General features: G+C 39.5%; 1 protein-coding gene across 1 annotated transcript in view; it reads right to left on the bottom strand.

Moving 5' to 3' along the window:
* Positions 1-921: 921 nt before the first annotated feature.
* Positions 922-27,048, bottom strand: part of MAOB (monoamine oxidase B) — a 66,122-nt gene continuing 39,995 nt past the window's right edge. Inside the window, exons 4-15 of the mRNA XM_081115140.1 lie at positions 25,655-25,759; positions 24,842-24,933; positions 18,974-19,115; positions 16,927-17,076; positions 15,808-15,967; positions 13,588-13,684; positions 11,473-11,526; positions 8,349-8,406; positions 7,452-7,549; positions 4,134-4,245; positions 3,513-3,575; positions 922-1,811 (exon numbers count right to left, since the gene is read on the bottom strand). Of these exons, the coding sequence (XP_080971266.1) occupies positions 1,659-1,811; positions 3,513-3,575; positions 4,134-4,245; positions 7,452-7,549; positions 8,349-8,406; positions 11,473-11,526; positions 13,588-13,684; positions 15,808-15,967; positions 16,927-17,076; positions 18,974-19,115; positions 24,842-24,933; positions 25,655-25,759 (1,284 nt within the window). The 3' untranslated portion in view covers positions 922-1,658. The remainder of the gene's footprint in view (positions 1,812-3,512; positions 3,576-4,133; positions 4,246-7,451; positions 7,550-8,348; positions 8,407-11,472; positions 11,527-13,587; positions 13,685-15,807; positions 15,968-16,926; positions 17,077-18,973; positions 19,116-24,841; positions 24,934-25,654; positions 25,760-27,048) is intronic.

The following is a 27,048-nucleotide window of genomic DNA, read 5'->3' as shown; positions in this document are numbered from 1 at the left end:
TATTTTTATTGATTTCAGAGAGGAATGAGAGAGAGAGAGAGAGAGAGAGAGAGAGAGAGAGAGAGAGAGAGAGAGAAACAGAAATATCAGTGATGAGAGAGAATCATTGATTGACTGCCTCCTGAATGCCCCTTATTGGGGATTGAGCCCTCAACCTGGGCATGTGCTCTGATGGGGAATGGAACCATGGCCTCCTAATTAATAAGGTGACACTCAACCACTGAGTCAGGGCAAGTTAATTGCATTTTTAGACAGATTCAAAACATAAAATTTAAAAAGAAAGTCTTAGTGGGTTATTTAATTTCCTCATTTTTGTCTCTAAAGTTCCTATAAATTCATGAATGTAAATGTCACTGTAAAATCAGAAACTCTATACTATGATTGATTAATTCTAGGACATTTCTTAAATTCCATTTATGCTAAGATTACTAAGCTTCATTTTCTAAGGGAGAGTGAAAGAATGGTCACGTATGGATTTAAAATATATCCTGATAAAAGCTGACTTTGGAAGTCAAGAGATATGAGTCCTTTGAAATAATATCATTTGAGGAGTAGTTCAAATAGAATCTAATGAACTGTGAAACTATAGTTTTAAATTAATAAGTGCACCTGGTAAAAATCTTTGCACTGGTAAGTAATATGAAAGGTCAAATGAAATATTCTAATTATCTTCATAGTTAAAGCATCTTGCTTATTAATATGTCATTTATTTTGACAGTTCTTTTTTTTTGGGGGGGGGGATGATGGAGCACACACATACCACCCATGATGGATCACATAATCAAAATGCATCCATCATTTGGGCTTCAAGAAATTTTTGGCTAAATATGTTAAAGCCACAATTATATGCTGAATATTGTATTATGATTTAATCTGTCAAAACCTCAAAAAAGTCATTACTCAAAGAGAAAAAAAACAATAGACATTTGGTGAATCAATTTTATTGCATAACAATAGTAGGGGTAGTATAGTAGTAGTGGTACATAACAACTTAGTACAAAGTAAACCCATTCAAGAAGGTGTCATCAGCAACCATGGCAGGGAGTAGAGGACGGTTATTGGGGGCATACATCCAAGGAGGTGGGAAAAGCAATGGACCTGCGTTCTAGTCTCCAAAACATCAGGGTCTTATTTCAGACCTTGGATAATTATATTCCACCTCCCTCAGCTTTAGTTGGCTCATGTCTAAAATAGAAAGTGAGGACTAGATGGTCTCCTAGGCCTACCACCTATAACAGTTCAGGATTCTAAGGACAAATGCAGAGAACTTGAAAGATGGGAATGGTACAGTTAAGAGGAAGGAGAAGCACAAAGCCACAGATGTAGGGAAAAGCTAATTTTTTTTTGTGTGTGTGTGCATGGGCAATGTGTGTTGTGGGGCAACAAGGACCTTAAACAAGACTGGTTAACTACTGTGATGTTTCTGGGGGCAATAAATTTGTAAAAGGGCAAGACAGAGTGCTAAGCCTAGCAGGGGACAATACGCAGGGACTAAATAGAGGAGGAGATACTGTTTCCTATGGTCTGTAGTCTGACTTGTGTTGCTCCTCGCCTCACACTAGAGTCCATACGTCTTCATGAAACTTTATTTCAACCCCATCCCCAAACCCACACACCAAGTAAAGTAAGAAGAAGGTATGGTTACAGATGCCTCCTCTTTAGAGCCGCACAAGTAGCCCCCTTTTATGGGCCAGGAAGCCAAGAGCAGTTGCTGACAAGATGGTAGTCAATCCAATCAGCCTCAGCAGGCCTGGCACGGAGGGCAAATGTCTCTCCAAGAAGGTCGTGTGAATGGGCTGCACAGGAACATCCTGGGTGCAGAGAACATTTGGTGTCAGTACAGGGCTTGTGCACTTCACTCCAGAAAGTCTGCATTTCCTCCAGTTCTCTGAACATGACTTACTCTTACCAACCTCCAGACCAGTGGTTCTCAACCTTCTGGCCCTTTAAATACAGTTCCTCATGTTGTGACCCAACCATAAAATTATTTTTGTTGCTACTTCATCACTGTCATGTTGCTACTGTTATGAATCGTCATGTAAATATCTGATATGCAGGATGGTCTTAGGCGACCCCTGTGAAAGGGTCGTTCGACCGCCAAAGGGGTCGCAACCCACAGGTTGAGAACCACTGCTCTAGACTGTTAAACATAACATTCCCTCTGGTCATAACACTCATCTCCATCCCCCATTTGGCCCTTTCCTTAACTAATTCTGACTCATCCTTCAAGTCTCAGTTTATACCTCACTTCCTCAAGGAGCCCTTCCTGTGTCCCCAGGCTTTTAACATTCTCAGCATGTCATCTTCATCACAATTGTGCTTTCTGGTTGTCATCTGTTCTCTCAACCACATGTTGAGCTCCATGAAAACACTGCTGTAGCCTTTTCACAACAGCTGGTGCAGAGTTGGTGAACCATAAATACTTGTTGAATTGAATAAATGTATGGTCCACTGAGCCCTCAATCCCATATGTGACTGGCAGTAAGAGAATAACTTGGACTGGTAGGGCTATTCGTTTTGACTTCATACTTAATAGAGGAATAACTTTGACCTTTGTCCTCTTCAATGCATTTCATTCTATCTTGTATGTGTCCTTCCAATCAGGAAGACTTCCTGGGGTTTTATTATGAAAATAATAATGTATATATGAAAAAATAATTTTTTAAATCTAAATCTGCTCCATTTTATTCATCCCTTTGCCCCATGGATGGGGGATTCTGCTATATCTTCCTTTCATTTTCTACTTCCTATTGAGAATCACCAGATTAGAGATTTATTCAACAGGCATGTTCAGTCTAGAACTCTCAGATCAAAAAAAAATATTTTTCTTGCCGAAACCGGTTTGGCTCAGTGGATAGAGCGTCGGCCTGCGGACTGAGGGGTCCCAGGTTCGATTCCGGTCAAGGGCATGTACCTGGGCTGCGGGCACATCCCCATGGGAGATGTGCAGGAGGCGGCTGATCGATGTTTCTCTCCCATCGATGTTTCTAACTCTCTGTCTCTCTCCCTTCCTCTCTGTAAAAAATCAATAAAATATATTTAAAAAAAAAAAAAAATATTTTTCTTAATAATATGTAATGAATGTGGCAGCTACAAATTTATAAAAGTTCTAAATCTCTCACCTTTGACCTAGCCCATGCCATTAAACATTCATGGGTTGAAACACTTAGGGAAAGGTATGTGAATATATACAAATGTATTCTTTTTGAAAATAATTGTTTTTATTTTTTTATTATTTTTTAATATTTATTTTTATTGATTTCAGAGAGGAAGGGAGAGGGAGAGAGAGATAGAAACATCAATGATGAGAGAGAATCATTGATGGGCTGCCTCCTGCACGCCCCTTACTGGGGACTGAGCCCACCACCTTGGCATGTGCCCTTGACTGGAATCAAACCTGGGACTCTTCAGTCCATAGGCCGACGCTCTATCCACTGAGCCAAACAGGCTAGGGCGAGAATAATTGTTTTAAAGAACAGAGATTTGAATTCATGAAATAAAATATAACCTACCACAAACTCTGGTTCAGACTGCCAGATTTCATCCTCTGGAATCTTCCTCATGGCATGCAGGATCTGAAAAGAACGAATATCCTGGTGAATAACAAAAGTAACACCATCTTTCTCCAAGTCTGCTCTTTAAATAAAGGACTAAGTCTCGAGATATCTATAAAAAATACCAGAGTAACAGCTAACATAGTCCACTGAACCTTTAAAAGGTCTCAAAAAGCCTTTCATTGATGGCATAAGAGGCTCCAATCATCAGGCTCATCATAAATTGTATTTGTGAACATGACTTAATAGGCATGAGATCACAGGAATTGTCAGGAAATATAAAAATGAATTCTGAGTCCTAATAGAAACATGTTTGGTGCTATAATATTAGTCCTAGGTTATTTCTCAATGAGAGCCATAGTGATCTTTTGTCCAGTGCACTCTTTTATCTTGGCTGACATGATAGATATTTTCATTGTTACTTTTGGGTTAAAGTGTTCACTTCAACTGAGACTATTGTTCAAATGGTGTTTCGTGTGTCTACTGGAAAGTTGGCCTCCAAGATCTCAGACATCTTTAACCTACTTATCAGGCCCATGAGTTACCTCCTTCCCCACAACCCATGACTCCAGGCCCTACCTCTCGGGCTGCTCTCTCGCCAGCCTCCACAGCCCCCTCCATGTAACCACTCCAGTGTGTAGCAGTCTCAGTGCCTGCAAAATAAATCCTGCCCACCGGCTGGCGGAGTACCCTTGAAACAAAAGCAAAGAGGTAAAAGTGGTCAGTATCAGAGAACCAAAGAACCTTCCCATAATGACCAAGGCTGGTTGGTATCCTCATATTCTATACATCAGTAAGTAGTACATTGTGAATTTTGGCAAAATGCTCACAGGTTCCTCCAGCTCTTGCATGATTCTTGTCACAGACAAAGTCCACTCCTGTACCAAGAGCTTACAAGTAAAGGACTAACATCAATGGAGCATGTATTTCCTTCACCTACATGAAGTCATGTGTAGCTCCTTCGATGGCTCACTAACTCTTTATAAGCTGACACATGCCCCAGTTCCTTACCTGGCAACTTCACCAATGAACTTGGGAAATCACTACTCTGGCTTCCCCACCTCTTCAAGGACACGCTATGATGATGTTTCTAAGACCTTTTCCATCAGTAACATGTAACAATATCTGTGAGTCCGAAACTACCATTCATGAGCACTCACCTCTACCAGCATTGAGTTTTATTGCTTTACATCACAAAGGTTAACAAATTTGGATGCCCAGCACTCTTCTAAGTGCATTAGCCCTTTTCACAACCCTATGAGGTTGGTCCTATTTTTATCCCCATTTTGCAGATGACAATATAGAGGTACAGAGACTGTAGTGGACATTGTGATGCACTGCCCAGACCCCCTATCAAGAATGAAGGGCTTATTTTTAGCTGCTGGAAGTATTGCCAGAAGATGACCTTCCGATAGCAGTCCTCTTTGGAGATTGCCTCAGCTGAAGAAAATTGTCTTGCTCAAGGTCATGCCTCCTTCCAGCAGCAGTTGCATTCAATGACTGATTATCATGGGGTATAAAGACTCTTGGAAGAACTCTTAAGGGCCATCCCTAGCTCTAGAGCTCCCTGTGGGGACAGCTGAGGCCTTCATTGGAACTGTATCACAGGCCAACTTCTCCCTCTGCCCACTCCTGTTTCCTTCCTCTCTCACAGGTGTTGATACCAAATGCTGTCCCTAGCACATATCCTGTATGCTCTTTGTTTCAGAGTCTGCTTCCTAACTGCTGGTTAGTCTGCTTCCTAACAAGCACCAAAGACAAAGTAATTTTTTCTAGGTCACAACTAGTACGTGGGAGGTGGTATCTGACTGACCCTAGAGCACACAATCTTAACCACTTGTTTATATTCCCTTCCTTACTGAATTATTTCTTTAATCATTTCAATCAACTCTATGACATAGTGACTATTATCATTATCCCATTTTACACATGAATAAACTGAATATTGGAGAAATGTGTAGTGCCTTGTCAAGAGCCACACTGTTAGCAAATAGCAGACTAACAAACAACAAAGACCTTGCTATCTGGCAGGCTTAGTTAACAAGTCACTATTGTTTTTTAAAATATATTTTTATTAGTTTCAGAGAGGAAGGGAGAGGGAGAGATAGAAACATCAATGATGAGAGAGAATCATTGATTGGCTGCCTCCTGCATGCCCCCTACTGGGGATCGAGCCTGCAACACAGGCATATGCCCTGACCAGGAATTGAACTGTGACCTCTTGGTTCATAGGTCAATGCTCAACCACTAAGCCATGCCGGTTGGGCAAGGTCTCTGTTTTTATCCCCTGTGTTTTGCTTAGTATGTCCAAAGCTAACACACATACAGTCATATATTGTGCACATCATAACACACTGTATACTATCAGGCCTTTTATCAGAAAACTAAACAGACTGGCTTCATATAATACATTCAGGAATGCAATATCACCCAGAGCCCAGCCATGCAGAACCCTCCCCGCCCCCCGACATTCCATGAACTTGTAGGATTTCAAGCATTTGCTCATACAGTTCCTTCTGCCTAGAGTGCATTTCCCAATAGCCTTTCTCTGCCTTCTACAATCCTCAAATGAGGTGGGTATTACGAAGCCATTTTTATTTCTATAGGTAAGGCTAGAGTATCACTACCTAGGTACCTCTGGTATTTGTATACTCCTCTACTAGAGTACTGACCATAGTAATTCGTGTCATTACCATAGCATTAGAGCAATGTTTGATGTTCTCTTCGATCCCCATTCCCACCCCAGCCCCCAACACCATCAGCTCCTTCACAGCAGAGAGGGCTTTTCTTGGTATCAAAGTTTTTAGCACAAGGCTTGGAAAATGATTGGCGCTTAGCCACTAAATGCTGAATGAACCTATTGCTATTGACATATTTACACTCACCATATCAAAAAATTAACTTGTTGACCCAGTAACTAATCAGGTGTTCTCATAGATGATATTTGTTATCTTCAGAAAGATGATGAAAGGGCTAACCAAAATCATTATATACCTTCTCACAGGTATAGATTTTAATATTTCTTTGACTGGTTTTCATGAAGAGATCGATTAGTCATTTATATTTATTCACACTCTCTTTTAATTATACACTTTCAACAGCCTTTTAATCACTACTCTACATTTCCTATTTTGTTTAGATTGAGCTCGGCATTAAATTACTGCTTGGTTAAATATTACTCTCATATTCATAATAATTACTGCTATATCATTAATTCACACTTTGTTATCATCAAATACAATTAACTAAACTCCAATGAGTCATATTTGGATACAAAGCACTGTGAATGCTAATAATCATTGAATTATGCATTTTGTTTGTTTGGGTAAATTGTGTGGTATATGAATTATATCGCAATAAAGATGCTAAAAAATAAAACTGATTATCAGTATACTGATTATTGTCTATTATATGCTATTTGTATTTTCTCATACACCCAATAAGAAAAGTGAGGTTCAAAGAGGTGAAGTGACCTATCCAGGATGACAAAGTCGGTTATTGGTAGAATCAGGAGTGGAGCCCAAGTCCCTTCACCTTCAGTCTTGAACTCATTTTGCTTTTATAATATACTCATGTTGGCACTTGTACAGTTCCATTTGAGGAAATTTTACTGAGCTGTAAACTCAGTATAAAGGTACTTCTTCTTACAATATAAGTGAACCCTCTGAGTATCTAAGTTCCTATTATGATGCTGCAAACTTCTTTGGCTATATTGATTGGGGTTGTTTCTTCAAAGGACTTAAAGTGAAATGCAACCCCATGATGCAGAACTATGACTTCTTTCATGAGATTTACATTTTACGAACAAGATTATGGATTTGTAACATTCATAAGAAACAGAAGAGATACATGAACCTGTTTAGAATTTGGATTAAAATGAGCACACTTTTACTCTACCTTCCATATTGAGTCATGATCCCCGGGGGGAAGTAGGTCGTGTAGCAGCCTCCTGAGTACTGATCCTCACACCAGTTCTTCTCTTCATAGTGCACCGGCTGCATGGCAGAGTGACAAAAGCTCAAAGAAAACTCAAGGGAATCCACTCCAGAGTAAACTAAACACATTCTAATAAGTTTCATATTAAAGAACCATCATATGTCTGAAGTAGAGCCTTATTATCCTGATGTTTTTTAGAGATATGTCTTTGGGCAGGTAAATATCCTTGGTAATAAAATAAGAAATTTTGACTTCAGAAAGTTTTCTCAGTTGGTTCATTCATATCTCAGGCACTGCTCATAAGCTGCAATTGTTTAGTTTCATTTTAAAATTGGTCTTAACTATTAATAAGTTTTAGTGCCTAATGGCTTCAAGACAAGTTTTAAAAAGGATTTTTGCTTCTGGAGTGGCTGGAGTAGAAAAAGCAGAAAAACATGTCTGTCAAGGAAAAAAGATGACTGGACTCATGCTTTGAGCTTTGTTGAAGGAAGCTAGACAGACAAATTAATGTTTTCATGGGGTATAGGCAATTCTGTTGATGATACTCATTAACAACTATTGGTCTGAAAAATGTCTGATGGCCAGCCCTCTGCCCTTTCTGCATCTGAGGGTGACAAGCACCACATAAGCACCCTTCTCTGACTGTTTCCTGCCAATCAGAAGGAATGGCGGACTTCATCTTCCACCTTTCCTTGCTCCCAGGACATTCTTCTTTCTACACAATAGACAACAAAGCAAGCATAAAGCAGGGAAAACATGAGTTCTAGGGCCCTACTGATGAGCCTATCCCTGCTAGTCCCTTGAGGACAAAGCAAGATATCCCTCTCTCTTAGGGAAAGGGTTGAGAAGCAGCCTTACCTGCAAAGCTTCTTGGGATCCCAGAACTTTTGCATAGAGCTCACAAAGCTTATTCAACCTATGAGAGGAGGAGTGGGGGCAAAAGTGAAAATGAAGGAAGTGAAACAACATATGAAAGAGGCACCTATGCCCTCATTCAAAAAGACTCTGTGAGCCATTGCTTCCACTTGACATTTCATTTTAATTTTTCAAAACAAGGCACTTGGGAATTTGCATTGTAGAGGAGAACCAAGATGGCAGCATAGGTTAACGCCAGAGTTTGCTGCTTTGAACAACTACTTCAAAAGTGAAACCAGAAAACGGAAGGGACATCACCCAGAACCACAGGAACGCTGGCTGAGTGGAGGTCCTACAACTAGGAGGAAAGAGAAACGCATACGGACACTCAGAGGAGGCGCAGTGCTGAAGTCGAATTCTGAGGTGCGGAGTGCAGGGAGCGGGCTGGCGGCGGAGGGCGCGGTTGGCGTTTTCAATCAGGAGGGAGTCGCAGACTCTGAGCTCCAGATACAGGCGAGTCTTTAGGGACTCAGACTCAAACGGGAGAAGCGGGACTGTCTGGCTTCGGTCAGAGCGAGTGCAGCTTTCTCTCCGAGGTTTGCAGCTGTTGCTGGGACTCAGAGAGGCAGAGCCCCTGGGGACAGGACTGAGAGCCGCCATAACTGCTCTCTCCGGCCCACCCTGTTGATCCTGTGCGACCCGCCCCGCCCAAGCCCTACACAGAGGAATTTGCCGGATAGCCTCAGGCAAAGGCTAGATTAGCACCTCCCTAGAGGACAGAAATTCTCTCACTGCTGACACAGCTGATTCTCATAGCCACTTGGCCTGGAGGTCAAACCCTCCCTGGTATTAGCTACAACAATCAAGGTTTAACTATAAGACTGCGCACAAAGACCACTAGGGGGTGCACCAAGGAAGCATAACAAAATGCGGAGACAAAGAAACAGGACAAAATTGTCAATGGAAGATCTAGAGTTCAGAACCACACTTTTAAGGTCTCTCAAGAACTGTTTAGAAGCCGCCGATAAACTTAATGAGATCTACAAGAAATCTAATGAGACCCTCGATGTTGTGATAAAGAACCAACTAGAAATTAAGCATACACTGACTGAAATAAAGAATACTATACAGACTCCCAACAGCAGACCAGAGGAGCGCAAGAATCAAGTCAATGATTTGAAATACGAAGAAGCAAAAAACACCCAACCAGGAAAGCAAAATGAAAAAAGAATCCAAAAATGCGAGGATAGCGTAAGGAGCCTCTGGGACAGCTTCAAGCGTACCAACATCAGAATTATAGGGGTGCCAGAAGATGAGAGAGAGCAAGATATTGAAAACCTATTTGAAGAAATAATGACAGAAAACTTCCCCCACCTGGTGAAAGAAATGGACTTACAGGTCCAAGAAGCGCAGAGAACCCCAAACAAAAGGAATCCAAAGAGGACCACACCAAGACACATCATCATTAAAATGCCAAGAGCAAAAGATAAAGAGAGAATCTTAAAAACAGCAAGAGAAAGAAACTCAGTTACCTACAAGGGAATACCCATACGACTGTCAGCTGATTTCTCAACAGAAACTTTGCAGGCCAGAAGGGAGTGGCAAGAAATATTCAAAGTGATGAATACCAAGAACCTACAACCAAGATTACTTTATCCAGCAAAGCTATCATTCAGAATTGAAGGTCAGATAAAGTGCTTCACAGATAAGGAAAAGCTAAAGGAGTTCATCACCACCAAACCAGGATTATATGAAATGCTGAAAGGTATCCTTTAAGAAGAGGAAGAGGAAGAAAAAGGTAAAGATACAAATTATGAACAACAAATATGCATCTATCAACAAGTGAATCTAAGAATCAAGTGAATAAATAATCTGATGAACAGAATGAACTGTTGATTATAATAGAATCAGGGACATAGAAAGGGGATGGACTGACTATTCTTGGGGGGAAGAGGGGTGTGGGAGATGTGGGAAGAGACTGGACAAAAATCGTGCACCTATGGATGAGGACAGTGGGTGGGGAGTGAGGGCGGAGGGTGGGGCGGGAACTGGGAGGAGGGGAGTTATTGGGGGGGAAAAAAGAGGAACAAATATAATAATCTGAACAATAAAGATTTAATTAAAAGAAAAAAAATAATTTGCATTGTAAAATATAATAATATTTCACCTTGGGCAAAACAAAACAAAACAAAACAAAAAAAAACCATCGTCAAAGTAAAAAAAAAACAACAACAACAAAAAAAAAACAAGGCACTTGGTTCTATTTCAAATGTCTTAAATCAATGAGGTCACAAATAGAAAATAAAGTGAGGCATTGCCTGAGTCACTGGGGGCACACAATAATTTGTTCGTTCATTAAAAATGTTGTGTTCCTCTTAAGTGTCATTCAATCTGCTAAGCATTGGAGTTTCTGGGAGGATGCAGACGTGATCCTTACTCATCCCTTTCCCACTCCACTGCAAAGCAATAGGCAGAGCGGAAAGAGAAGGGAGCAAGAACAGCTTTAAATTCTGCTTCTCTCTCTTATGAACTGTAAGGTCTTGAGAAGGTTACTTAAGGTCTCAGAATTTAAGTTTTATCAATAAACTCACATGATCTTTTCATTAATGATGTAAAACAATGTGATCCCAGCAGCAGCAGCACCCAGGAACTTGTTAGAAATGCATTCTCTCCAAGTAAATTTTTAGCTTCCGAGCTATATTCATTTTTGTATTCTCAGGTGATATGGGTATTATGTATTCTCCCTAACTTCTTTCATGGTATCTTATGTAAAATAAACTCAAATATCTTATGTAAAATAAACTCAATAAATATTTATTTGAATACTTGATTCTTAAGTTATAAGCACTGTGCCCTTATACAAGATCCTTATAATTAACACAACAGGCATGTAACATTGGAAACACGTATTTGCAGGCAGTATTTAAGTTAAAAAGTTAAGTAAAATTGAAAGGCAGTCAAGTAGACAGAAAAGAAGAGAGGGAGGCGAAAGGGAGGGAAGGGAGAGGAAGGAAGAGAGAGGCAGAGAAAGGAAGGAAGGAAGGAAGGAAGGAAGGAAGGAAGGAAGGAAGGAAGGAAGGAAGGAAGGGAGGGAAAGAGGGAAAAAGAGAAGCACAATTTTTCATACCTTTCTTCTTTGGTAAGACGTGCCAGTTTTACGGTTTTGTGGGCAAGGATAAATCTAAAACATACAAACAAGCAAAAAAGGAGGTAATTAATTGCTGCTTTCATCTTGGCCTCATTTCTATAGCTACACATGTGCCTAGTGCACAAGTTAAAAGTAAAGCCAAAGAAACAAATTATACAGTAGTTATTTAATGTTTTGCTATTTACATGTTATATTCCAGACACTGAAATGCACCTTCCATTTTAGGGATTTGAAAGGCTAAGGATAAATGACTAGCTATAATTTCTGCCTATGGTAATACTATGGCTGACCCACTTCTCTCTACATAGCTGGTGGCTAACAGGAATGTCCAACGAAATCATGTCTAAGCCTTTCCAATTTCATCCACCCCATTGTCCTTTGGTTCTATCTACCCAATGGTGTCTCCCTAGTGGCCACCCTTCTACTAGTAGAATCTGCCTCCATTTGTAGCTGTATGATTGCTTTCCCCCTCGCAACTATCTTTGATCTCCCTCCTCTGACCCTAGACCAGTGATGGCGAACCTATGACACGCGTGTCAGAGGTGACACGTGAACTCATTTTTGGGTTGATTTTTCTTTGTTAAATGGCATTTAAATATATAAAATTAATATCAAAAATATAAGTCTTTGTTTTACTATGGTTGCAAATATCAAAACATTTCTATATGTGACACGGCATCAGAGTTAAGTTAGGGTTTTTCAAAATGCTGACACACCGAGCTCAAAAGGTTCACCATCACTGCCCTAGACTCTCTCTGAAATAAACTCATACATATTCTAGGGCTCATATTAATTTTGACTGTTCTAAGTGACACCTCTCTGGAACAGGTTCTGTCCCCAAAGATATGCCCCCATCTGTGCTGGTCTTCCCTGCCAAGATGGGGGACTGGGCTGGTCTTGGCTCCTCTCCAGTGGGACTTGGAAAACCTCATCATTCCACATAAATACCATTGATGTTCACATAATGGTAAAGTCTCCATAAGAAGCCCTCTTGCCGAAACCGGTTTGGCTCAGTGGATAGAGCGTCGGCCTGCAGACTGAAAGGTCCCGGGTTCGATTCCGGTCAAGGGCATGTACCTGGGTTGTGGGCACATCCCCAGTGGGTGATGTGCAGGAGGCAGCTGATCGATGTTTCTCTCTCATTAATGTTTCTAACTCTCTATCCCTCTCCCTTCCTCTCTGTGAAAAATCAATAAAATATATTTTAAAAAAAACAAAAAAAGAAGCCCTCTTAATAAAAACCCTAAATCAGGTATTCATATCATGCTTTCACAAAAGATAGCTTATGGAAATATATCAAGTCACAGCTTTACATAAGAAGCAGAAAATTACTATAGCAAATTTTAAAATGTTGATGGTGTTATAATTTCTTTTTTTTATTGTTTTATTGCTTAAAGTATTACAAAGGGTATTACATATGTGTCCTTTTTTTCCCCCGCCCTGACAATCCCCTGGCCTCCCCAACCCCCCAGTGTCTTATGTCCATTGGTTATGCTTATATGCATGCATACAAGTCCTTCGGTTGATCTCTTACCCGCCTCCCTCTTGCCCCCCTCCCCTCCCTGGCCTTCCCGCTGCAGTTTGACAATCAGTTTGAGGCAGCTCTGCCTCTGTATCTATTATTGTTCAAAAGTTTATAATGGTCTTTATTATCCATGAATGAGTGAGATCATGTGGTATTTTTCCTTCATTGACTGGCTTATGTCACTTAGCATAATGCTCTCCAGTTCCATCCATGCTGTTGCAAATGGTAAGAGTTCCTTCCTTTTTAGAGCAGCATAGTATTCCATCATGTAGATGTACCACAGTTTTCTAATCCATTCATCTGCTGATGGGCACTTAGGCTGTTTCCAGATCTTAGCTATGGTGAATTGTGCTGCTATGAACATATGGGTGCACATATCTGTTCTGATTGGTGTTTCTAATATTTATTCATTGGAAGACAGTATTTATAAAAGAATTTTTCTGCTGCTGGATTGGGAGAATAGTGCTATTGGGTGAAAATTTATTTTTAGAAGTTTGGGACATTATCAATAGTATGGGAATACATTGTCAACATCCAATAGCATTCATACCACCATAATGGTGCCTTACCCCATTATGGCAGCGTAGTTGCCATCAGGTTTGGTATCATCCAACGTGTAGGCAACTGGAGCTTCCTCTCCTTCAATAATCATGGTCCCGCAATAATCTTGGAAGGGCAGCAAAATGGAAGAAGACACTCATCACTCTATCAAGATCCCCATAGCAGTTACAATGAGCACACAGAGCCCCAAACCGTCATTTCAAACATGATCTCCAGAACAACCTGAGCAACAATTTCAGCTCATTCTGCACAAAGGGCTTGTCTCACTCCCCTCCTGAACAAGATATATGCGATTTCAACAAAAGACTGTGAAATGGTGAAAATATCAAAGCAGAATCTAAAACGTTGGAACAATATCCTACTACAGTGCACCCTACCTCCTGGCCCATCATTTACTTGCAAATTGAGTTTCTTTGAACAAAATTATAGTAAAAAACTCTAAAACAAATGTACAGAAAATCCAATAAGAGGGTTTCCAAAAGAGAAAGAAAGAACAGAGAAAGAACTTTCAGGGTGTGCACCGCCTTGACCAGCATATGAGCAGACACACCCGTAAGGCCTTTTAAGCTGCACTTGCTTCTTTCTCTCTCTCTCCTCCCACATCCCTTCCCACTGAGAATCAACGTCCTAGTCAGCCACTGGGATGAGGGGTGTTTGTATTCCACTCAGGTGTGCTGAGGCAGGAAAAACACTGAGAAAAACTGAAAAGCTTAATGAAGTTCTTTACCAAGAGTAACAATGACAAAAGCAGTAACAAACTACAATCAAACAAACAGGAATGAGCTCTTAGGGGAAAATAGGTGACCTGAATCACAAGAGGAAGCAGTTTAGCAGCATGTTCTTCATGGTGGGTCACTACACACTGTCCTTTGCAAAAAAATAGATTATTTTATCAACTAATTAATAGTAGCCCTAATGCACTAATTTAATAGTAGCCCTAAATAGGATCTCCTGCAAAGGTGGGGGAATTAGGAGGCTATAATGTGGCTAGAAAAGGATATATACAGAAAGAACCACCCTAAGGTAAAACTGTGAAAATTTCTCTGCCTTCAGCATAATCTCTCCCTTTTCTGCAGTTTAGTTCCTATTTCAGTCCATTCTTCTCTTTGCCCTCAGTCCCAGGTACTGACTGTTCACACGTGGCCTTCTCTCAGAAGAAAAATAGATGTGATAAGAGTAAATGTGATAAGACTCTAGCATTGTATTATCCAATACAGTAGCTGCTAACTGCATGTGGGGCATTTTACATTTCAATTTAAAGCAATTAAAATAAAATAAAATAGAAAAATGTGCCCAACCAGCATGGCTTAGTGGTTGAGCGTTAACCCATGAACCAGGAGGTTACGGTTTGATTCTTGGTCAGAGCACATGCTTGAGTTGTGGGCTCCATCCCTGTGTAGGGTGTGCAAGAGGCAGCCAATCAATGATTCTCTCTCATCACTGATGTTTCTATCTCTCCCACTCCCTCTCCCTTCCTCTCTGAAATCAATAAAAATATATTTGAAAAAAGAGAAAAAGAAAAATGTGGTTCCTTAGCCTCATTAGTTACATTTCATGTGTTCAACACCTACATATGGCTAATGGCTGTCATATTAAACAGAGCAGCTCTAGCACATTTCCATCATTCCAGAATCTAGCACTTTTAGTGAGCATCCCTGTAATATTTTTCCCAGTATCATAGCACACTTGCTGAATATATCTGAATGAATAAATTGATTTAATTTAATATAGTAGAATCTTGACACAAATGAGAACTTGCCTGGAAATTTTCAGAATCTCCACTTTTGTGAATACCTCTATAAACTCATAATTTTTTAAAAAAATTCAATTACAATTTACATTCAATATTATTTTGCATTAATTTCAGGTGTATAGCATAATGGTTAGAATTTATAAAGTGGTCTCCCCAATGTTTCAAGTACCCATCTGGCACCGTACATGAAACTCATACTTTAAAAATCTGTATTAGATGATATTAATAACCTATTTTCACAAGATTTTGTGGGATGATTAAATAAATTTTATATAGAATGAGAAAAAGAGTTGGTCATATTCTAATGGAAGATAATTTTGAGTTTGTGCCAATATATTTTATCTGATAGAATTGTACTTAGAACCTGGACTAATGTTTTATGCCCAGCATTCTAATAAAAAGTTACATGCAAATGTGTGTTTTTGCACCAAGTTTCTTTGACCTTCTCCCCATGGTCTTTAAGGAAAGTACTCACTCTTTTTCCTCCAAAAGGGCTCTTTATAATAAACGATACACTTGATGACTGAACCCAAAGGCACACGAGTGATCAGCTGGTTTCTCATCATTGGCAGAGGAGGATTGAAATGAATCTTCATGCCCAGAGTAGGAGGAATAGCACTAATCACATACTTAGCCTGGAAAGGGGGTGGGGGAGTGGTTAAACATTGTTGGTGGGTTGTGCTTTTTTCCTAATGCTTCTCCCTCAATTAACTCCTCTCTCCACTTCATTCTCTTCTTAAGAGAAGAACTAAAAGGACTTGTTAAAACCAAAATGAGCCTTAATTGTTTCCTAGTTCAAAACCTCCAATGACTTCCCATCACACTTAGAGTCAAAACCAAGCTCCTCACGGTCACTTCCAAGACTTCCAAGACCATACAAGTCATCTCTGATCTCACCTCTTCTTATTCTTCCCCTCAATTCTCAATTCTGCCATTTTGACCAACTTGCAGTTCCTTCATCAGGCCAGGCTTGTTTCTACCTCCAGACTTTGACTCTGGCTGTACTGTCTATCGGAATGCTCTTCCCTCAGAAAGTTATATGACTTAATGCCTCATCCCTTTTGGTTCTCTGCTCAAACATCACCTCTGAATGAGTCCTTCCTTGATGACTTATTTAAAATTACATGACTAGTTGTCCCACCCCCACCTCAGGGCAGACTCTCTCCCCCTTCCCTGATTGATTTTTCCACAGTGCTTGGATATTTTAACTATATATTTGATTATGGACTTTCTCCTTCATGAGAATGTAAGCCACCTGAAAGCAAATAATTTTATCTGTTCTGTTCAATGTTCTGCTCCCAACTCCTAGAATATTGCCAGGCACATAGAAGGCACTTGGTATTGATCAAATAAATATTTTATTTGTTTTTCTAATTATGTAGGAGCTCAATACAGAGTGTTGATAATATGTTTTTATAACCCCCCCTCCCCCCAAAATATTCTGGTTCTCTTTTTCTTTCTTTCAAATAGAGTTAGCTTTTACACTTTTGGCAAAGGGATGATCTATAAAGTCTGTAACATTCTTGATTTTATTTAAGCTTTGGTTATCTATGGGACTCTGGCCTCTTTCCCTTAGTTTAAGGCTCTTGGTTACCTCATACACCTCATGATTTAGAGTCTCCACAAGGATATTTTCTCCTGTCTGGTCAATGTGAGTCACAGGCCTCTCCAGCTTCACTTGATCCCCAAGGAGGTCCATTATCCGCTCACACACTTGACCAGATCCACCCACAAATTTCCTCTCCTGCAAAGAAAACAAGGATTAAAAAGATAGGTAGGAAATATAGTAATGGGTATAAATTATTAGATTGGTAGTTTTTTCGCACATATCTTATTGTAAGATCATATATATATAAATTTTCATTTTGCTGCCGTGAAGTATCTTTCACCATTGCTGTCTAACTAGTGTCAGCTGGATTTTGACAAAATTATAAGTTTTCTAACAGTCACTTTCCAGGCTATGTTTTTGCAGATCTCCAGACTCCAACCTCAGCTGGACAACCTCACCCTGACCCCATGCCCTATCTGCCTGGTCACTATCCCTACTCTATGTATCATCTGCATCCTTTTATTGAGTTGCTGGGTCTGGTGAAGCTATACCTACAGCTGGACCATGACTTGCATGAGCCTATTTTTCCATCTGTATTACTCAGGCTCAGAACCTCCCTGGCCCACTCATCCCCAGACCAGCCTACTCTCTGTTTCAAGCTGCCCATCTCATTCTGGGTCAGGTGCCTGCTGCTTCTGTGGCCACTGCACCATCTTTTCTGAGCCCTGCTAAAGCTTCCAAATGTCCTACACAATTGAACTGACTGCCTTCTCCCAAATTTTCAGTTCAATTAATTTTTAATATGTTTTTATTGACTTCAGATAGAGGAAGGGAGAGGGAGAGAGAGATAGAAACATCAATGAGAGAGACTCATTGACCAGGTGCCTCATGCACGCCCCCCTCCTGGGGATCAAGCCCACAATCCGGTCATGTGACCTGATTGGGACTTGAACCATGACCTCCGGGTTCATGGGTTGATGCTCAACCACTGAGCCATACCAGCTGGGCTCAGTTAATTTTTAAAAAGACTATTTCAAATAAGTTTAGAAAGAAAAGAAGGAGGAAAGGAGAAAGAAGAGGGGAATGAAGAAGAGGAAGAGGGTGAGGAAAAAGAAGGAAAGAAAAGAAAAATGACTACCAAGCAGATTATATAAGAATTCTAATCCACTTCTTACTATACCTAACACAGTGCCTTATACAATGCTGGGGCTCAGGAAATAGGCAATGAATGAATTAATGAATTCCACATGTGTGTGTTTTAAGTTGAAATGCATTTCTTTTTTTTTTTTTTTTTTTTGGGGGGCTGGTTATTCTGTTTACTTTTTTTTTTTTTGGGGGGGGCTGGTTATTCTGTTTACTTTTTTTTGGGGGGGGGCTGGTTATTCTGTTTACTTTTTTTTGGGGGGGGGCTGGTTATTCTGTTTACTTTTTTTGGGGGGGGCTGGTTATTCTGTTTACTTTTTTGGGGGGGGGCTGGTTATTCTGTTTACTTTTTTTTTGGGGGGGGGCTGGTTATTCTGTTTACTTTTTTTTTTTTGGGGGGGGGGCTGGTGAAATGCATTTCTGACTTTCCTTGTTGAATTTACCAAAAAGTGCTCATCATGTTCATCAGATGTCCTCCTATACATATATAAAAGAGAGAAGCTTTTAATCTTTTTAAAAATATATTTTATTGATTTCAGATAAGAAGGGAGAGAAATAGAGAGATAGGAATATAATGATGAGAAAGAATCATTAATTGGCTGCCTCCTGCATGCCACACATGGGGGATGGAGCCTGCAACTTGGGCATGTGTCTTGATCGGGATCTGAACTGTGACCTCCTGGTTCATAGGTCAAAGCTCAACCATTGAGCCACGCCAGCCAGGCTGAGAAGAATAATCTTAAAATTACATTGGCTGCTGGGTTCTTACATTGGGTACCTAACAGACTGTCCCTCATAAAAGTCACCTTGAGCTGCTATGATATAGTTCTGAGAGCCACACGACTGCCTCCTGATTCATCCCATGCATTCATGACTGAAGGGTGATGTCAGTCTTTCATTTTAGGCAGTGGTGATTTTCTGTTGAAATGGTGGAGGTATGGATAGGTACCTGCCCTCCATTGGTTGTTGAGATGATCCTGACTGTGCCTCCGCACTGCTTCACATACCATAGGAACCACAGAGCAGAGACCTCATGGGTCTCTGCAGTGACACACAGGTTCACAAAGAGAGTAGCGAGCTTCTTTGCAGATCTACTCAGGAAGAAACAAGAGAAAAATTAGCAAATGCAAAAGAGCATCAACTTAATTCTCTGGAAATTATTCAAGAAATATATTTATTTGGCTAAGTTTGGCACAACTTAGCAAGTCACAGAAAATTGTCACTAGAATCCTGTATTATTAAACACTAGAGGCCTGGTACACGAAATTAGTACACCAGTAGGGTCCCTAGGTTTAGCCTGCAATCAGGTCCGATCTTCCCTGGTTGCCAGCAGCTGGCCCCGTCCCCTGCTGCTGATGCCACTGGTCACCCTCTGTGTGTGGGGCAACCAGTGGGGTGATCAGGGCCCTGCTTGCTCACACCCGCCTTGGTCTGGTGCCACCTGTGTCCGCCACCACCCACCCCTGGTTTCCCATTCCCCATTGGGTGATTGGAGCCTGCCAGCAAGGGGGAGGGATGTAGAGGTTGGCCATTCCCACCTGCTCGCCGGCCCCACCCACCGCTGCCAGTCACTCTATGTGTGTGAGGAGACCAGTAGGGATATCGGGGCCCTGCTTGCTCACACCCGCCTTGTCCTGGCACTGCCCACATCTACTGCCACTTACCCCCGGTTCTCCATTCCCCATCAGATGATCAGAGCCTGCTAGTGGCAGGGAGGGACCAAGAGGATGGCCAGCAGGCCCCGATTGGGTGATCGGAGCCTGTGGGCTGGGGGCAGCTCCTGCGTTGAGCGTCTGCCCCCTGGTGGTCAGTGCGCATTATAGTGACCGGTCGTTCCACCATCCGGTCTATTTGCATATTACGCTTTTAGATATATAGATGATAGATAGATAGATAGATAGATAGATAGATAGATGACATCAGACATTTGGGGAATATGAGATTTACTTTCCCCTTAACCAAAATACCTTACACAGAATCAGCTTGTATTCCATTCTGTGCTGTCATGATTTCTCCCCACACAGTTGCTATGCTTCCAGTGATCCCCATCTCAGTAGAAGGCATCACCTTTCACCCAATTGCTAAGGCCAACACTCTAGAAATCAACCTTAATTTCTCTCTTTCCGTCACTCTCCCCTCATTTAATCCATCTGAAATTCTTATTGTCTTTCACCACATTACTCCACCTTCCTCACAATCAATTTAGCATAATTTCTTGCCAGGAGCATTGAAATGATCTACACCCAATCTACTCATTACACTTGAAGCCAGACGCTTTATGCCTCCCTCCATTCCACAGTCCTCTTTCAAAAGTGTAAGTCAAGTCATGACATTCCCTTGCTTATAACCCTTCAGTGGCATCTGATCATAATCAGAATAAGATGCAGATCTTTTATTGTGGCATCCAAAATCCTAAGTGATGTAGCCCATGCCTACCTTCTCTATTTTTTTCCTGTGCCCTCTCTACTTATTCTAATGTCTCCTCAGAAAGAAGAACTCTTATGTGTCTATGAAAATGAGCATTAACTTCCATATTCCCAGCACCCTGTCATTCTCTATCATTTTACTATAGTATAGTTATCTTTGTAACTCTTTTCATTGTCTTAAATTATCTTAATTGTTATTTTATTATTTTTATTGCTGTCTCACCTTCTAGAATATCAACAACGACAATATAGATCTTAACTTTCTTGCTCACCATAGTATCTCCCGTAATAAAAGTACCTGGAACATAGTAACTTTTCAATAATTACTTGTTGGATGGCTGAATGAATGGTTGATGAGAAATATCAACTAAACTTTATTTTTAAATTACCTATAATACACAAAGAATAAACTAGGTGCTGTACCAAACAAGGAACTAGTCATAGTTATGTATTCATTCATTATACTGCTTAATGGAAGACAAGCTCAAAGAATGGATGAGGGGAGAATCAATTAATAGCATGTAGACAGGTGAACTTTTGTTTGGAATTGTCAGGTAAATGTCAAGAGGTTATATCCTATCTGAAGGCATACCAGAAAGTGAATGGTTTCATATGATTCTAATGACTCAGTTATATCTAACACACCCAAAAATTAACCAGTAATATGTACTTTGAGATCTTTAAATAAGGACCAATCTTCTTTTTGACTTTTACATAAACTTTGTGTATTGCTAATGTGGTTATGTCCAACTCAGAATTTGCCACCTGGTTGTGCTGTTGACTATGGGTGGAATAAATAATACTGTGTTCTATTTATTGAACTCTTTCATGATTTTTAAACCCATTGTCTTATTGAATTGTCATAATACTATAAAATAGTTATTTTTGAATATTTTTTTTTACTATTTTTTCCCAGTTCATAAGTTCAAAACAGTCTCAGAGAGGTTAGTAATATGTAGTACACAACTCACAAAATGATACAACTTCAAACCACATTATGCCTGATTCAAACCTCATTATTTTAATACCTCAGAATGCTTTATTTTGCCGAAACCGGTTTGGCTCAGTGGATGGAGCGTCGGCCTGCGGACTGAAGGGTCCCGGGTTCAATTCCGGTCAAGGGCATGTACCTGGGTTGCGGGCATATCCCCAGTGGGAGATGTGCAGGAGGCAGCTGATCGATGTTTCTCTCTCATCGATGTTTCTAACTCTCTGTCTCTCTCCCTTCCTCTCTGTAAAAAATCAATAAAATATATTTTTTAAAAAAAAGAATGCTTTATTTGACTCATCAAGAGGCACTTCTCTATTCTAGTGTACCTTTACTTTGGAGATTTGTAGAATCACACATGACACATATACTAGTTACTGACAATGTTTGCAGCCATAATAATCTGACAGAACTTTTGTGAAGTTCCCCATCATTTAGTCAGCAAATAGTATAATACATATGTTGAAGTAACTTAGAGTTAGTTTTGTAAAATTCTCATGATAACTGGAGGGATGGAAATTGCTGACTTGTGGTTTCTTTGCAGAGGCAATTTGTGGCATCTATCTAAAGCAAATATCCAAATATTGGTTTAAAATTTTCAAAGTGAAAACATCCTTTGCTGTTTCCTGATGTCCTGTTTCTTGTATTCCTTGTTTTATAGGTGAATTGAGGTGGCATAAGGTAAAAGGAATAATAAATAACTGAAACAATATTGGGCTAGCTAGACAGCCAATATTAAACATAAAAAAATTGCTATGATTGCACTTGTTATTGCTGACAATTTGGTAAGAAAAAGTAATCCTGGTTTGAAATGGAGAGAGATCTAAAAGTAATTCTTTCTGGAGGGCCAGGCTATTTCTAATCCTTTATTTGATTTACTCTGGAAGCTTTAGTGAGAAAAGAAATGAGAAGAACAATATTTGAGGAATAGAAGGTCAAGAAAGCTAGTGCAATAATTTTTGATTCTTTGTCTTGTTGACTTTTTAAAAGATAAATGTTATTATATTTTCTGCACGAAAAATGTATGCACATATAAAATTTGGAAAATTCACAGAATAAAAAATAAGAGAATGAGTATCTCCCATGTTTCTGCTTCCGTAAAGACAATCACTAGTCTCGGTCTGATGCATTTTTTTTTCTAGTTATAGGTTTTAAAAAAGTTATTTACAGAGCTGACCACATTGAAAATTTAATATGTGTTTCCAAAAAGCATTTTACAAATAATAACTCTAAGAATGAACAACATTGGTCTTTGAATATATGATTGTGCTTTTAAAACCAGGAAATATTTATCTTTTATATTTTGATTAGGAAAAGTTAGAAAATTACCTTGTTTTCATATACTACTAATATCTAGGCATGCTTTATTTTGTCAGACAGCCAACAACCTAGAATTTCACTAAGGGAAGGACTAGGCCAAGGACTATGATAGAAAAAGTCAGATCTCTATGATCCCAAAGGTAAAAAATTAAACTGATCTTCAAAGAGTTTTGAAGCTCTCTGGGGAGAAAAGACTTAAATGAATTTATTGAAAGCTTTTCATAACATATATAGTCCCCAGCACTGCCAACCAGTTGTAAAATGAATGCAGGTAATTAAATACCTGATTTTCTATGTTTAATATTAATATTTTGAAAATCTAGTGTATATAATTTAAAATAAATTCTGCAATTTCATTACAATCAAAATAAATTATATTACAAATTAAAATCTCAGAAAAGTGGTAAATAGCATTAAATAAGTGTTTAAAAGATTATAATTAATAATAGACATTGACTTCATGACAATAAAAGGCTTTTACTATTACAGAATTGGTTGCTTTCAAAGGTTAAAGACAGGAGAAGCACAGAGATTGTTTTCACAGGTAATTATATGTTAATAATAGTAACTAAAAACTAGAAGTAACCAAAATGCCCAACAGGGTGATAATAGAGAAATACATTACATTATGGTATTCCCTTTCCATGGAATATTATACAACCATGAAATATGATGTTTGATGAAGCATTTTTAAATATGTGGATAAAAGTTTATATTGTAATATTGTGTTAAAACATTTTGATAGATGCCTATTGCTTTTCAGTTCACATACAATTTCTTTTTCAGAAACAAGAACATCCTATATAATAAAAGACTAATATGCAAATTGACCAACCAGCAGAATGATCGGTCACTATGATGTGCACTGATCACCAGGGGGCAGATGCTCAGTGCAGGAGCTGCCCCCTGGTGGTCAGTGCCAGGAGCCGGGCTCATGGCTGGCAAGTGCAGTGGCGGTGGCGGGAGCCTCTCCTGTCTCCGCAGCAGCACTAAGGATGTCCGACTGCTGGCTTAGGCCCGAGGGCTCCTGGACTGTGAGAGGGCACAGGCCAGTCTAAGGGACCCCCTCTCCCAGTGCGTGAATTTCATGCACCGGGCCTCTAGTATATTATATTGTATATACTCGATGACACCCTGATTTTCTATGTTTAATGTTATGATATTTTTCAAGCCATTAAATATTATTTTAACAACATAATTTAAAGACTGTAGAGTATTATATTTTTAGATGTCCATAATTAAAGCAATCTTCTATTATTAGACATTTACATTTTATCTTTTAAAAATAATGATTTGAATCCCCCTTTCTCTCCCTTCTTCCCTCCCTGTATGCCTTTCTCTCTGTCTTCTCTCTCTTGAAGCTAAATTCCAAGAAGCATGGAAGGACACTCTCCTTGAACTTAACTTCCATTTTTCTTACTTCATTTACCACAAATTCACCAGGCCTATGAACTTATAACCCTTTCCATTTTCCTTGCTGTTCAAAAGCAGTGAGTGTCTTCAGGTGTCTACATAGCTAGACTTCATAGTTCATATGTAGTCCCCAGCACTGCCAACCAGAATTTAAAGCTTGGCTCATGAATAGTTGCTTTCAACACTACATGCTTTTCATTTAATTAAAGCAGTCAATCCAGTAATACATGTTTCCTCTACAGTTGTAAACTATACAGACATTTTCTAGAAATTCTTTTCAAATCCTTGAAGAATTGCACCCATCAGGTGTTTTAAACACATATGTTAATGCACCATCTCTACACTTGACCACAAGTGAGGAACACAAAAGTATTCCTACATCAACAACTTGATAAATCTTTAAGCTAATGGTCTTTAAGCTGTTCCAAGTAAAGGAGGTGGCACATTCTGGTCTGTTCTGGGTATTTTATGGGATAATACCAGGTTGGTGGTGCAAAACTCTGACAACTTTAGGGTAGAACCCATTTTCAATATTTCTCAGCATTCCACCTGGCCAAATGGCATGGTTTTAGACACAAAGTAGGTACTTGTCCCATTCGTGTTCAATAGGATTCTAAATTAACCTGAATGACAGTCACAATAAATTCCTGTGTCTAATGGAAAGTCTTACTCAGTCCAGCAGATCTTGTCTAGCAGTTCCTTCATTGTCATGTGGTCCCACTCTTCGGCAAGGGGTGCCTTCCATGGAGCATCACTGGGAATCTACATTCAGATGAGGATTCGGGAGGGATTTAATTTTATACTTTAAATAAATATTTCAATAGTATTAAAAACTCTAACTTAAAGAAGGAAAATGTAACTTTTTCAAATCCCCCAATCGTGACTTTTGCTACAAATCCAATGCTGTCTGTGTAGCTTTTCTATTATTGATCTATACCACATGATCCATATTTAATTTATGATAATACTTTCTGCACAGTAAATGAAGGCTATGTTGTAATCGGTTTGTTTCCAAATAGCAATTAGGAAGTTACTTATTTAGGGAGAACATTTATAAGTTCATCTCCTCAGTAAGGATTAGACAGCCATACCAAATCACATCTGAACCCGAGTTTCAGGTCAAGCTCTGTGTGTATTTTCTTGTGGGTTACTTGTTTGAACAGGGTGGTGACTCAAATACCTGAAATTCTTGTTTTGTTATGTTCTGAGGATTTTCTAGATTAGAAACATTATCCCAGGAAGGGAGAGTAATATATGATCTTCTCCCCTTTCACAAGTAATATACAAATAGCAATCTGTTGAGTGTCTCATTCTTTAAGAGGTTAGAAACAAGTTCATGTTATTCATTTCACAAATCTTTACTGAGAGTTACTATGTGCTACACAATGTGCTAGGCATCGATGATATGTTGCATCTCCTTTCTTTTAAGGATTAAACTTATGAAAAATATAAATGTAATCACAGAAGCTTTGAAAAGCTTTACCTCTTGTCCCATGTCATCAATTGTCCGCCAAAGGTTGTTATGGTCTAGGTAGGTAATTGGATTCCACATGGGTGGTAATGGGCCCCTGAATTTGTATGATTTGCCCTGTGAGATATAAAATATTTTTAAAGGAAACTGACTACAATGTAAAAGTAGTTAAATCTGCCAAGTAAAATGTCTGCAAGCAAAATCATGTTATCAATATGTGATACACACTCCTTATGGCCTTAGAACTCTACTTAACATTTTATCAGAGATTTCAAACAAAATTCTGTTAACTAAATAAACTTGAACCAGATGTGAAAGAGATACATAAAAATGCAAATCAATGCCACTCACTTGATTTTTTGTTTTAGAAACTATTTTTATAGAAATATTTAAACGTGTAATAGAGCTATTATTCTTTTAGTAGAATTAATGATATTGTTAAAAATTCTGTTTCAATTCCTAATGTGGGAAATGGAAATAGAGTCCCAGGAAGAAAAGCTACTTGAGGTTTTCAATAATTTCCAAGGATGTAAAAGTTTGAGAAGTGCTGGAATAGAACTGCAGAAGAAGGGCAGGATGACTTTCAAGAGGCCAACAGAACTGCTTCAAATGGGCTCTGAAACTTGATAGTTGTGTGACTATAGGCGAGTTGCTCAACATCTGTTGGTCTCTTATCTTTAGATTTTGAATAATGATACCCCTCTCACAGGGATATTGTCAAAATTAACTGAGATTATACAGGGCAAACAGGATTCACTAACTAAATGGATGTTGCTGACGGTTCTGTGATCATGATGAACGTTCTGTCATTTACAGAGCCACGACTTACCCATAAATCCATGTCCACATTTTTTATTAATTTCATTTGGATACATTCCTAGAATCAGAATTCCTACCATGAAGATTTATGTTTGACTTTTTAAAGCAGACTTGCTGAAAACAGCAACCAACTTGATCATCACATGGTCTTATTTTGTAGCCTGTGAGCTTCGGTGGGCCCAGTAAAAACATCTGAAATCTGCCTTATGCATTCCCTACCTAACAAGTGGGGGAGCAACTCTCAGAAACAACCTGGCTTGGTGTCATGCACATCACTAATATCAACGTCAGTGCTCCAGATGCCCTGCTTTTCTCTTGACCCTTATCTTCTGGAGGCAAAGAACTTACACCTGATTTCTGTCCCTTATGATTAGCCCCCTTGCCATCTTATTCCTGATGCTGACCCTATCTCTCTGCCAGCAGAAACAGATGGCCTGGCCCTTCTTAGCTCTGGCTCCTTGGTAGTAAGCAACCTTTCCCTACCAAGGAGTTTTTCCTCTGCTGTTCCTGGGAATCTTGCCTTTCTCACTGTGGGAAGCTGGGGTAGGCTGTGCAGCTCTCCAGAACTCAATGATTTTTACAACTAT

Source organism: Myotis nattereri (assembly GCF_964212035.1).
Source record: "Myotis nattereri genome assembly, chromosome: X".
Lineage (NCBI taxonomy): Eukaryota > Metazoa > Chordata > Mammalia > Chiroptera > Vespertilionidae > Myotis > Myotis nattereri.
The sequence above is the reverse complement of the archived record's forward strand: the minus strand, read 5'-3'. Positions and strand labels throughout refer to the sequence as shown.